At 40.8% G+C, this 13,673-nt stretch overlaps 1 protein-coding gene across 3 annotated transcripts in view; it reads right to left on the bottom strand.

Annotated features, from left to right (window-relative positions):
- Window positions 1-13,673, bottom strand: part of raph1b (Ras association (RalGDS/AF-6) and pleckstrin homology domains 1b) — a 47,332-nt gene that overhangs the window by 9,049 nt on the left and 24,610 nt on the right. Inside the window, exons 3-11 of one of the 3 annotated variants that reach the window (XM_086148181.1) lie at window positions 10,542-10,661; window positions 10,152-10,257; window positions 9,849-10,034; window positions 8,622-9,046; window positions 7,282-7,368; window positions 6,350-6,424; window positions 2,554-2,631; window positions 1,011-1,170; window positions 48-169 (exon numbers count right to left, since the gene is read on the bottom strand). In XM_086148181.1, the coding sequence (XP_086004307.1) occupies window positions 48-169; window positions 1,011-1,170; window positions 2,554-2,631; window positions 6,350-6,424; window positions 7,282-7,368; window positions 8,622-9,046; window positions 9,849-10,034; window positions 10,152-10,257; window positions 10,542-10,661 (1,359 nt within the window). The remainder of the gene's footprint in view (window positions 1-47; window positions 170-1,010; window positions 1,171-2,553; window positions 2,632-6,349; window positions 6,425-7,281; window positions 7,369-8,621; window positions 9,047-9,848; window positions 10,035-10,151; window positions 10,258-10,541; window positions 10,662-13,673) is intronic. The other 2 variants (XM_086148182.1, XM_086148183.1) reach the window with 2 other exon arrangements.

Raw genomic sequence — 13,673 nt, 5'->3', positions numbered from 1 at the left:
GCAGTCAGACCATGATCTATCTTTGGTAGAGAATTGTTGCTGCTCACCTGTGGGTTCTTGAAAAGCGCATATTTCTCGATGCGCTCAATGAACATGAGCTTGTTGTGGCTGTCCCGCGTCCAGTTTAGTAGATTCTCAACCAAGTTCTCGTGGTCCTCGAAAATACGCTCTGAAAGAAAGGAGGAAAGTGCCGAAGGTATCGGCTGTAAGGTTGATGAAGACCTTCTAGTATGCGTTTTCTACCTCAGACAATTTCTGTCTCTTTTCATAATTTTTGTTTCAGTTATTTTCACTAAGTTTGAGCCTGAGGTCACAAACAGTCACAGATGTGAATATATTTGCTCGTCTCCACCCCCACTTATTGTAAAGCACACACACACTCAGCTTAAATAGGCACATAGGTGTATAACAAAAAGACCAGCAAACACTGGAAGTATTGATGTAATCTATTTACTCAGGTAAAGGTAAAAATGTATAGGCACTCATAGTAGACAATGCAAATGTGAAACAGAACAGGTTTTCTGTAAAGTCTAATGTCATATAAATAATTCAAAGACTAATAATGATAATAAATGAAAGCTAACTTTCCTTCAGTGTGCAAATCAATTTTAATTTCTGCAACAAAACTTGAAACATTATGATCAAAATTAAAATATGAAAGTAAAATGAAAAACCAATGTGCTTCCTTGACAAAGAGTTTAGCGAGTCTCTGGTGAGAAACAAGAGACCAAGGTATTGAATGTGTTTTGAAAAGGAGAAAAGTAGAAAAAGTAGAAAGTACAAGTTTTGTTAAAAAGTAGGGAGTTCAAGTTGTAAGAAAATTGAATACCTTAAAAGTAAAAGTCTACTTAGGTGATAAACTACATGCACATAATATTCATTAATTTCCCTGCAATTGCAGGTTTCCAACAAATCTGCATAATCCCCACAGACATGCCTCTGAAGCAATAGCATAAACAATGTTTAATCGACTCAGGTGCAGGGCCATCTGTCCATGGCTCCTCCCTTACCCATCTGCAGCTCTGTGATGGTTTCAACCAGAGACCAGTCGGGGCTGTAGCCACAGTGGGACTTGTCCAACAGGCTGTCTAACACTTGTCTCACTGTCTGCCTTTCGTCAACCATCATAGTCTTGGAGCTCTCGTCAGACATGTGGACCCTGATCACCAGCTGAGGAGAATGGGATAGAACAAGAGGGACAAGAAGATGAAGGTGAACAAAGCGACACTCGTATTTATGTGCTTTCATGATTCGGTTTGTGGTCATTTTATGGGGACAAACGGGACATCAGTGCTCAGACCAGCTGGGGTAACCTGATTTTTGTCATAATTTCAAGCCATCAATAGAATAATGTGCATATTACTTTTATGTAATAAAAACTAGTCTCAATCTCATTTTGGGTATGTTTTGGGTATGCCATGAGACCATGGCAGTAGCCATAAAGAAAATCAATTGAAACTAATTCCAGGTGTGTTGAGTATATTTTCCTGTGAATCCAAGTAATCTATGTAAATTCAGTGATGTGATTATCTCGGAAGTGCATTCAAAAAATTGAAATAGTTTGTGCCAGAGTGTACTGTAAAAATATATCCTGTTAAAATTCATCAATTATTATTCCAATAACATTAATCTCAAGCCAAGAGTGTACCATGGGCTCATGAGAGTGAAATGTTTTTCTCCAAAAGCCAATAGAAAAGTCCTGGATAGCGAGAAAGATTAAATGAAGATAAACGTGACACTCGTGCTGCAAACGAATAAAGCCCTCAATTCCTTGACCCCCGGGTTGTCCCCTCCCACAGGAACGCAGACATCCAGTCACTATGTGGGTGCAGCTGATTGAAGAGCATTTTAGACCAATGAACAGTAGCAGAGATCAGACATGGTGTGTCTGACCTACATTTCTCACAGGAGACACCCCCTAAACCCAATGTAGCTTGACAGAAATAAAATAACATTTATGTTACACCAAAAGCCCTGCCATTTAAAAAAAAGAAGAAGAATTGTGCACCTCAGTCTAAGATACAAGATACAGCTAAAAGCAGAAAATGCTGACAGCTACAATGTCGAATCACAGCCCTTTGCGGTCTCACTACACCATCTAGCTAAAACAGAGCAGCTAAATTTCAGATCCAGTGTATGCATTAATGCAAAGGCCGACTGAAATGGCACTACTTGTGCTCATCAAAAAACAAGTAGAAGCGCTGCAGTTTTTCCATTAAAAAAACAAACAAAAAAAAAACCGCCATGTCCGATTTGGGTTTATGATGTCTTTGCAATGCCATGAAACACGAAGCATCGTCTTTTTCTGAAACATGCCTTTCTTGAGCCTTCCAATGCAGATACGCACACACACACACATGCGCTCGACACACATTATCAAACACTGCAATGACCTATTTTCTCTGCATCTCACTACCACGCTGAGTGGAGTTCACAAAGAAACGTAGCATGTGGTGAATGACAAGACAGCAATTATGATCTGAGTCAAGCTGGTCCTTTAAGCAATGAACTGAGTGAGTAAGTGACACTGTGCACACAAAAGAGGGGTCCTACCTTCTTGACTTGCGCTTCTTTGATTTTCTCCAGAGCGACTCGGATTTTCTCTGCCTTCAATTTGGCCGCTTGCTCCTCCTGGGTGGACACACGGGATCTTATTAACACAATTATCAATGGAGGGGATTAAAAGATTAACAAAAATGTGAAAAATTCTTTCACGATCCGTAGCCCTTGCAGCATCAGCTTCACGTTCAGGGTTTCTCCAGCCAGAACAGATATTTCAACCACAACTTCATTAAATAGTTATCAGCCTTCCTTGCCGTTTAAGCGCACATGACTCTGCCTTGCACAATGGCGCGGTATCGTGCGGGAGATTTCAGCTTATTCCTATGCTTTAAGTCGCTTACCTGGCCCCTCCAACAAGATGCCATCACCTCCATTCTGCTGGACGTGTACAAGTGGCTGTGCCTCTCTCGAGTAAATAATCGATCAGACAGAGGATGGTGCTAAATATTTGCTACGGTGACTTTGGTCCGCTCAAATATGGCGCTCCGTTTGCCGTCTACAGTGTCATATAGAGCTGCAGCGCTTCCCTTTGATCTTGCTATACTGCAGAAGGGAACAATAGTTGAAGATCCCCGAAGGGCCAAAGGGTGCGGATGAGAGAAAGATTGGTTCAAAAAAACTCCTTGCCCGCCACTTGCAGACGTGCCAGAAACGTCACGTTCCCGCATGAGTTCATTTTTTTTTAAGTCAGAAAAAAATGAAGAAAAAAAAATCTTCGCTTGCAACCTTTCAAAAGAAGTGATTCCACAATGATGCTTAGCAGGGGAAAACGAAAAGTCATCCGAGCATCGTCCAGGAAGCAGCAAGCTGAGGGTGCGACTTATTGACAGTGCAGGTCCACTGACTTGCAGACATGTAAGACTGAGATGAGCTCAACTTGACTACAACCCCAAGTGAGACAGTGGGGAGAACGAGGCCCCTCCTCCCCTTCGGTCTCCCCCCCCCCTCACCATCGCTCACTTCCTCGTTCTTGCTCAAACAGATGTAGGGGTTTGGGAGCGTGCCCAATGGATGGCGCATAATACCCAAAAAACAGTAGGGTAACAGTTGACCAATCAGCAAGCCCCATTTGCAAGAATCTCTATCCTTCGGCGAATCAGGATGGGGGCTGGGAGGGGAACCGTGACCAAATCTGGCCTTTGAGCTAACCAACAACGACAAGGATGGAGAGAGGAATTTGTGTGAATACACTCAAGTGCTGAATATTTGAAACCTCGTGTGTAAGAAGAGGGGGTTTGAGGGGTATTAACATCCATTCCTCAAGCCTCTTACCTTGACAACCCCCCCACTCCCAACCCCTCCTGACCTAGACAGCCACTTCCACATGACCAGCTGCAACGTACATTCCCGGTAAAGCATTACGGCCAGTGCTGTGTTTGGCCAACACATACTGGAGTGAAGTGGCGGGCTTTTAGTCAGCCAAGTGTGAGAGATACAACATGGGGAGGAAAAAAAAAGGGTCACTGAACGGAATTGTACCGTATGTTTAAGCCCTATAAATGATGGTATAACTGCCAGATCTTGTGCAACACCTACACCCTGTTTTTTTTTTTTTTTTATAGACATTAGTGCAATTCTTATTCCATGGCTGTTTTTTTCTCCCTCTTCGCTCTCAGCCACACCAGACACAAATTTTAAAAGGCTCTTCCGCCAAGTGTGGGGGGGAAAAAAGGCTTTGCACCCTCTCCCTTTGATGTCTTTCCACACTCTCCTGCCTTGCCTGTTCCCAAACCTCCTGTGCTCACACACTGACTAGCAAGCAAGAAAAGCACAAAATATTTTATAAGACACTGAGCTAAATCCGCGATTGTGCTTGATATATAAACAGAGAGAGAAAGAGGATTTTGATTGCGAGATTGGAGTGGACGTATAATTTTGTTTTGGGGTGTGGGGCCAAACAGCAACTACTTTTAACCAGTATATAATCAATTTTTTTTTTTTTTTCAATAAATAGCCATAAAAATAGCCATAAAAACAAAAACTGAATATCACACATAAATAAATTTAGGTATGATTTAATTCAGTTGATACAATCCAAATAAATAATGACATATAATCGATAATAATTGATTGCTACTCAGTGGAGTAAACTAATCAGGTTTGCCCTTTCAAAGCAATTGAATTTTGATTTCTGTGAGTAACTAACACATTGATCATACTATTCCATTATTTTCTTTTTTGGAGGTTTATTTTTTGGATACAGTAGACATGAGAACTTTTAAATTATCCATACAAAGTCTAACTGATTATTACCTCTGGCAATTTGAAGTTGTATTTGGGTGACGGAAAATTTTGGCAAAGAAATTTGCTTCAGCAAAATATCAAGCCCTAATAGGCCTTCCATACTTGAAACAGGATATTGCCCTAAAACAAAACAATAGTTTGGTCTGTAGTGTAGTAATGGTCGGAGACACAGAGACCAGAAGATTTAGACGATAAATAATCAAAACTCACAGGACGTGATCTTCTTATCCTATACGCTTGGGGAAAGAGACCCCAATATAAACCAAGGAAGATTCTGTCTGGCTGAGGTCATTGCGATTGCTAGTTGGGGTTGCCTTACCACCTCTTTCTCTCTTTGTCTGCTTGTTCTGCTTCAGTAAACTGGCTATGACATCCACTGGTTCACATCCATGGTACTGCAATTAACTCCAATTTATGATCATTGCATGATTCTACCCGATATTTCCTCCTTTGTCGCCATGGAGATTATCGGCCCATCATCTCCAGATTTCACTAGTGAGCTCTCTGCTCATTGATGGTCTTCTGGCTGGATAGTCACATGCATGGGAGGTGATACCCTACAAAGTGATTGATTCCAGATCCTTGCTCTAGCTCTTCCACCTGATGTTCCTGAGTCAAATGGGGGGCAAATATTTTATTATAGTAGTTGCTAGCCCAAGGACAAGTCAACTCCCTCTGCTTAGGGACCTTTTTTGGACACAGAGGGGTCTTTCCCCATTTGCCTTAAACCAGCATTTTCTGTGATAGTTGTTTGTACTGTATTTTGAGAGGTCACGATAAGGCACAGATGTGAAAGACTGCCTGTTTCAACACACCCACAATAGACATTTTCACATTAATAAAGAGCAAATTAAAGAAAAGGTAAAATTTTCAATGAACTCGAAACCTAAGTGCAAAAGACAGGAGCAAACAGAACAAAGTAGTGTCAAAAATATGACAATCTGAGATAGTGAGTTGCAATACTGGTAACTTGTCAGGGAAATACCATTATGGTGCAATATTTTAAATTAATGGCCTAACAGTTTAAATCGTGATACAAATGGTTGATGAACAAACAAATCTCAAAAGGGAAAGAATGATCGGAATATAAAAGCAGACAGACAACATTTTGTAAATTTAAAATACCAAAAGGGAGCAAATCGGAGAAATAAAACACAAAAACAGTGTTTTTTCCCATTTGAGTTGCCAGTTCATTCAAACGATTTCTTAATAAGTCTAATTTTAGACTACAGATTGTTTTTTGTCATGTGTCCTAGAGCCAAATAAAAATCTTACACCCCATGAAACCCCATGTTTCTGATGTTTTAACAAAATCAAAATGGGCTATCCAGCTCACATCTTCCATTTCCTGATCATCGTTTAGCTACTTAACAGTTCACTGAGAGTAGACCTGTCACCTGGAGTCAGAGAGTAATTTCCCTCTGCCTGCTTTCTCACATCAAGTCAGCAAATGAGCAGTTTGTGGTGACATGCAAAGCAGCGTGGAAAGCGGTGCACCTGGTCAAGAGAAAACCAATATAAAGCGAGTGAATGAGAAAGTCACCTTGGTCAGGAGGTGAGAAGGCTTTCCAGCTATGCTTTTCAAAATGAGCGAGGTTTCTCGGTCCAAATAGGAGTGCTTGGGTGAGGAGAGAAAATGGGAGCAGAGAGACAGAAAAAAATGAAGTCAGTGCCAGATTGTTCTTGGTGGCTTGCGAGTCACAGGTGTTTTGATGTCTTTGTATAAATAAGGGTGGAAGCAAGAGAGGCTCAGCAATTGTGTTTTTCATTAAAGCTGCTGCTGTGGATAAAAAAAAGCATTGATTGTACATTTAGATACAAGCAAACTTGGCTGTAATACATGTAGAGAATATGTACAGTACATCATTCTGGCAAGCTGCACAGCCTACAACCAAATCCTCACTCCTGAAACTGTATGAATAGACACATGGCTGAGCTATATTTATTTCATCGTCTACAATCAACAATGAGGCAAAAATTATGGTCTGGTATTTCTTTTCAATTTTCTTTGCCAATGTAGTGCTTCCTCTTAAGCCAACTGGAATGGCAAATTCATATATTCACTTGAAATATACTCCAAAAGTAAATTAGTTTGAAAAGTAGCAACAAAATTTGCCCCAAAATTTTCATAGAAATTGACAAAGAAAAATATCCCGGTGCTTCCTTTAAGTCTTAACTAGTTACCTAAAATAGAAAATCAGACACAGAAAGTGGGTAATCATCTTCAAGAAGTGACAATATGAAGCATAGGAATTATGCTTATGCCTCAGTATCAAATTTAACAGTTATGTTATTCTATAGATAAAATATTGACTTAAGAGAACCAGAGTGTACTTATATCTTATCAGCATCTTGACATGACAAGTCAGCTGTGCATTTTTTCTGTTTGAAACAGCCAAACTGCCTATATGCTTGCATGGGCACATACACGCACCCCACACACACACACACACACACACACACACACACACTTACAGTGGCCCGATCCACTTCACACCCCCGTGATGTGAAGTCAAGCTGCCGTCTGGCTGTTTTACCATTGGCCCACCGCAGTGTGACATGCTGGGAAAGTCAGGAGGTGCAGGCAAAGGTGTGTGTGTGGACAGAGACCACAGGTAAAAGAAGGGATGCAAACACAGATAAAAAAAAAAACACATGCGTTGCGACAGGCGGCATGCATTTACCTATCAAAGCTTAACCTTGTGTTTCTCAAGTGAAATACTACTTACCTACTTTTAATAACTCCTTTTACTGATAGCTCTCCTGCTTTCCCTAGCCTAGGACCGGGCAATATTTCAATATACAGTTTTGCAAATAGAACTTGGCTGTGATACTGAATTGACGTGAAAATTCCAATGCAAAGTTTTATCATATCACTTTGGGTCCAGTTTGTTGTTCTATGAAATTTTATTTCATCCTTAGGAAATTGCTTATTTTGCTATGATACATAGATTTCTAAATATAATGTGTATTTTTTGCCTTATATTGCCCGGCCCTATTAAAGTACACGCTCTCACTGGCAGTCAAAAAGTGGTTAGTAAAATACAGGCAAAAGGGAAAAGATGTTAACATTGTAATCCAAGTCACATGTCGGAGCCTAACAGGAGATTACAATGTATTCATTTACACACCAACCAATGCTCAATACACAGGCGGGTAACACAGATTGATTCCCTGTGTCATACAAGTGTCACGTTATATGGTTGAGCATGCATGACACAAGCCGGATTGAGGTAATTTCAGCCAGCTCATGATTCTTTTTCTGATAATGGAAAAAAACAAAACTAGACTGAAGTGAACCATAACCTGATTCCGACACATTGCTCTTATCAATTCCCATGGACATGTGCACACTTGCACTCGGACCTGCCAACCTTGAAGTAAATGAACTGTTCAGCGTTTGGTATGTGTACCAAACGCTGTGCTTTATTTTATAGTACAGCTTATCGCATGAACACTGCTGTCTTAATGCCACCTTTAAGATGAGGATTTTTGAAATGTTCAAAAAGAAAAAGACTGGAAAATGGGAGATTGTCACACTCCTTGATCTCATGATGGTCTTGAGATGCTCAAAGTTACTGAATCCTGCAAAAAAAAAAAAAAAAAAAGAAGCTAATTTTATGTGACTAAGTGCTTGATTAGCTGTCTCCCTTTTAGACCCACGATGTCAAGATGCAAAGTTGCTTTGCTAAAATGTGTACCGGTTGGCAGGTCACCACACTTCCCTCACATGACATCAACCTCCTTTGTGTGTGTGTGTGAGTGTGTTTGTGTGAATGCATGCATGTGCATTTTGGTATCAGCAACAGCCCTACCTCAGTGCTGGTCTGATTTTGTCCTTGTGTGCTCGGGCTGCTCCTGCCCTCCACCTCTGCTCCTGTCATCACTTTGTCAATGTCCAGCGAGTCCATGCTGGATGCTGAGGCACATGCTGAGTTTACACTGGAGCGCTGGGAGGGGGCTTCCTGCTCACTGACTGCGCCCACTGAACCCGTCCTGCGGTGCTGCCCGCCACTGGAGGACCCTGATGAAGGCCGCCGGATAGTTGCGGAGGAGTAAGAGGAGGAAGAGGAAGAGGAGGAGGAGGTCTGGCGTGCTGCTTCGTCCATGCTGAGAGAGGCCTTCTCCAGCTGAGAGGTGATGTCATCCAGGGAGATGTTGGAGGCTCCAGGGCGGCTATTGATGCTGCCGCCCCGCACTGTGTTGGCCGGTGATGCCCTGGTGCTGCTGCTGGTGCTTCCTGTTTGCCAGCAACATTTAAAGATCAGAATAAATAATAAATTAAAATATCTTCATTTTTCAGCATAATCCGCAATAAAGAAATTTTTGTGTTTGGTGAAGATCGCCAGAGAGCTGCTTTAAATTTTCCAAACCCAATGCTGCCTCCTGATCTTATTCCTGTTTTAATTGTTTCTAATTTCTTGGTTCTTTTATGAAAGGCAACATAAATGCTGGGTCTTTGTCCCAAATAGTGAGGGTCAATACTTTGAACTATCACCACGTAAATGTGATACTCACAGAAAAACACAGGATGAAATCTAGAAATAATCTTTGTGTTTTAAAAACTGCATCTCCATTTTGAAGTTTTGTTCCATCATGACAAAATACAACTGAGAAACAAGCAGTCTGATCATTGAGGAAAAATGCAATAATTATTCAAAATATTTACATGATTCAGCGGTAACAGTAGGTAATCAATTACCAAATATCTTGTAATATCTTAAAAAAACATTGAAATTTCATAGGCCACAGTGTTTCTCTTTCTGGGCAAAAATAAACACTGGAGAAGGAAAAAACAATGAGTTTTCTACATAAAATGAGGTTAAAATCCATTTCAGTTGCACTTAAAATACATATTTTCTTCTATAGCTTCCAATTTTTTGTCATCAGATTACATTTATGTCATCAAATTAAATAAGAAAAGTGTTTTATCTAGTATCGTTTCATTATAACTAGCAAAGTGCATAGCAGGGTTTAAAAAGGTTATTTATTTTTTTCTCCTTAAAAATTCTCCATGAGCTACTTTTACTATCCCTCAGTACCTCCACTGCTTCCCCCACCACTGGTGCCGGTATGCTTGGTGCTGGCACTGCGCCCCCCGGCGGCCCGCTTGCTTTGGCCACGAGATGTGGAGTTCGGTTTGGAAATGGTACTGAGCTCCTGTTCAATGGAGCACAAGTCGGCCATCAGAGCATCCAGGTCTACGGTGTCTCCCTGGTTCAATGCCTCTGCAGGTGGCAGTGATAACAGACAGCAAAGCATAAGTATGGGGAGATAATCATTTACTGTGACTTTATTTAATCTATACAGATTAATGTTGACAAAGAACATGAATAAAGGCTCACCATTTATGTTATACATAGAGAAGCGGTAAGAGAAGTTGGCCATGTTTGTCTCCTGCCTGAGAGGAGGCTTCTGTAGTGCTTTTTGGGGCCTGCCATCATCTAGACTCTACACACGCACACACACCATTACACACAGGCACACACATCAGGTGTGAGGCACATATGATGCAGATATACACACATTACAGTCAGAGCATATCTGCCATGTCACACAGGCTTGCATAAAACAATACAAAGTGGTGGTAGGAGGGCGTTGCTAGGATACAGGAGAGACAGAATTAGCAGTGTTAAGGTTGCCATGGACACAGCCCCTTCGTCATTCTCCGCTCTACTACCTGTGTGAGTCAGTATCTACGTATCCAAGCACCCTTGTTGTTTGTGTGCGTTAACCTGTGTGAGCTTGTCTAGCTCTCCCAGCCAGGCTCCAAACATCTTGTCCAGGTCCTGGTCCTCCTTATCGCTATCCTCCTCGGCTCCATGGTCCAACTCATCGTCTGACACCTGCTCCATCTGGATAACCACAAATACGCCGTATTGTCAATTCACAAAAATTCATGCAGATCACACCCACATTACAGGAATGATATAGCAGAGCGGGGATATCATTTTCATTGCATGCCAGCAGTACTTTTGGTTACCATAACAACCACTCATGGACCCCTAAAAGACACCTTGTATGATATTACTGGTTAAATGCTCCATACAAGAACAGTATGCTTTTTGTTCACTACTGACACGTTTATATTTCCGGAAAATAATCCAAAACAGAGAAAGGACATACAATTGGCTATCCGCATGTGTCTCTACCCCCCTGAACAGCTTCGAGCAATTGGCTTTACTACTGATATGGCATCAATCAAAACACTGAAAAACACAGGGAGGTGCACGGAATGCTGCATGAAAGGTGAGGATGCTGATGAAGATTCCAGCGATCAAGGGTGATGGCAGAGCTCCCTCTATTGGATATAAAGGAAAATGGTGAGAACTGCAACACGCAGCCACAAGACTGATAGTGTTTCACAATTATTTTATTAGAACATGTGATGGTGTTGTAAAATTCAATTCATGGACTCACTTCTAATTTAGACAGAAATTGGAGTCTGAGGTTTGGTGTATTTACTGAAAATGTACATTGTGACACGATGTAGCAGAATAAATGTAATTAAAATGAAGTGAATATCTTTACAAGCTCCCTCTTAGATTCATCTGAATTGAAATGAAAAGGATACTGTTGTAAAGCAGGCCTTAACTGTCTTGCAATACAATGGGAGTATGGATAATTTAAAGTATACAAAACTGGAGTTTTATATCAAGGAAAGAGACATGTAGGAGACCTGTAGTCCCACTGAGTACTGCTGAACATCTCTGTTTCCAATCGTTCTGCAGTCTGCAGAGCGCCGACACAGTTTAGACAATCTGATACTATCTAACCTGTGGAATGAGCAAACACCCACACATGCCAACTTACATGATGAGGAATGTGGTCTAATCTGGTGATTCATGTGTCAAGTGGAAGAGAAGCAGAGCCCAGCACAGGAGTCATGCATGGGACATCTGGTCAGATGCCAGAAGAAATGTGGCAAGTGCACAAGCAAAAAAAAAACAAAAACACAAGATTGTCACGCACAGACTTGATAAAAAAAAAAAAAAAAAAAAAGTAAAAAAAACACATTTGTATGTGTCAATAATAAACTTGAGTCTCGGGGTTAAGTGTTCTCTGCCTCTCTCATGCAGGCCTTCCTTCAAATGGTCCACAACTGCAACACAGTCTGGTCAGATGCAATAGTTCCAGGTAATCCCGCTGATGTTTTGTTGGGGGTGTCGCTCCCTCCTATTGTCCATGCTGTGTGGTGTCAGTCAGTAGTGGAGACGGTACCAAACCGGGATTAACCCCTGGATGACCCCTATTCTTTTGATCCAACAAAACTGCTCTTTGTGCCTGCATATGTGCATGCGAGTGGTGTTTGCATCTATGTGGTTAAAATGGACCAGGTAATAGAGATACCAGCATTACATGTTGTCTCAGTGCAATGTCATGTTGTTGATTGGTTAAATCTAAAATTATGCCTAGTGTTTTATATATATATATATATATATATATATATATATATATGTATATACACATATATATATATCTCCATCGAGACATGGATCACTGTCTGGTAATGATCTTGGGTTTGCTATTTTAATTTCAATAATTATTTGCTTATTTTGTACTTGACTCACTCTTTGATTATCATCTCACTGATGGGAAAAAATCTTGGGAGTAATTTAGATTACTCCGACTAAACAACTGGCTAACCAGTATCTGGAAATATCCCCAAATCAGCCAAATCGATTTGATAGCAACCTTCGCAAATTGTTTACCTGAAGATCCATATGCTATGGCCTCACAGATGTTCACATCCCAGACCACACATGTGTTCCACTGCATAAATTTGCCGCATACCTGCAAATACTGCCCCCCTGTAGCCTTAGCCTGTCAAGTCCAGTCTGTGTGTCTCAGCAGTGGAGGTTTAAAGCCAAATTTGCCTTTGGCTGATGAAGGATAGTTTCCTGCTTTGGCTTTCACATCAAATGCACAGGGAACATGCACTTGCCATTTTGTTAAAAAAAAAAAAAAAAGGAAAAAGATGAGCTGAGTGTGTATGTGTGTGCATGTGCATGAAATCTGTCCTGAACATGTGTGGGAGTAGGGGAAAGGAAATGGCCAGGATGTGCACGATTCCTCATTCCTCTCATGGCCTGTTTTTTGACAGGAAAACTCCAGCTGTCCTTTAAATGTTTATTTAACCACTTATTTTGGGGCAGGAGGGCCGGCCAAAAATTCCAAACACAGAATCCCCATGTGATATAATACATTTTGCTGTATCAAATTTTGTCATACACAATGACCCACTGTCTGAGAATATTGTAGCTTTTCTCTTTTGTTCTCAGGTTATCATTGTTTTGAAAATAATGGGGAAATACAACAGGTAAATGAACTGTAACTGACCTTTGAAAAAAAAAACTTAAGTCATGCAGAAATGTTTAAAAACAGCAATAATGCTTAAAATTGTGCAGGAATTTCCAAGAAATAATCCAAAAAATATCAATCAGCAATAAATGAAATTCATTGCAAATTAATGTTTTTAATGACATAACCTCTGAATTCTATTTGAGTTAATGTAGAATTAGATGCTAAATCGCTGGATACAGGGGGCATACTGTGTACTGGTGTTCCATCTCCCATGCTTAAGCAGATTCATATGACAAAAGGTTGCGGACAATCATGATATTTTTTGCCCACAATAATTCAGTCACTGGGTAGATATGTGGGTAAAAAGGGAGTTAAGGGATACTCAGCCTCTCTCTGCCTGTTGTTCTTGAGTCAATGGTCAGTTTGCCATCATTTAAATAGCCTTATTTTTCAAGACCATTAAGAGTCAGCCACCTCCACTTCTTCAGAGTCCCACAAAGAGATCTCTGGGGTTCTCTCATGGAACGAAGACAAGAAAAGGAAATGGCTGAAATCCAATGAGC

This window comes from Fistularia commersonii, chromosome 6 (genome assembly GCF_037954325.1).
Source record: "Fistularia commersonii isolate RoL2024-O1a breed Wild chromosome 6, RoL_Fcom_v1.0, whole genome shotgun sequence".
Taxonomy (NCBI): domain Eukaryota; kingdom Metazoa; phylum Chordata; class Actinopteri; order Syngnathiformes; family Fistulariidae; genus Fistularia; species Fistularia commersonii.
The sequence above is the reverse complement of the archived record's forward strand: the minus strand, read 5'-3'. Positions and strand labels throughout refer to the sequence as shown.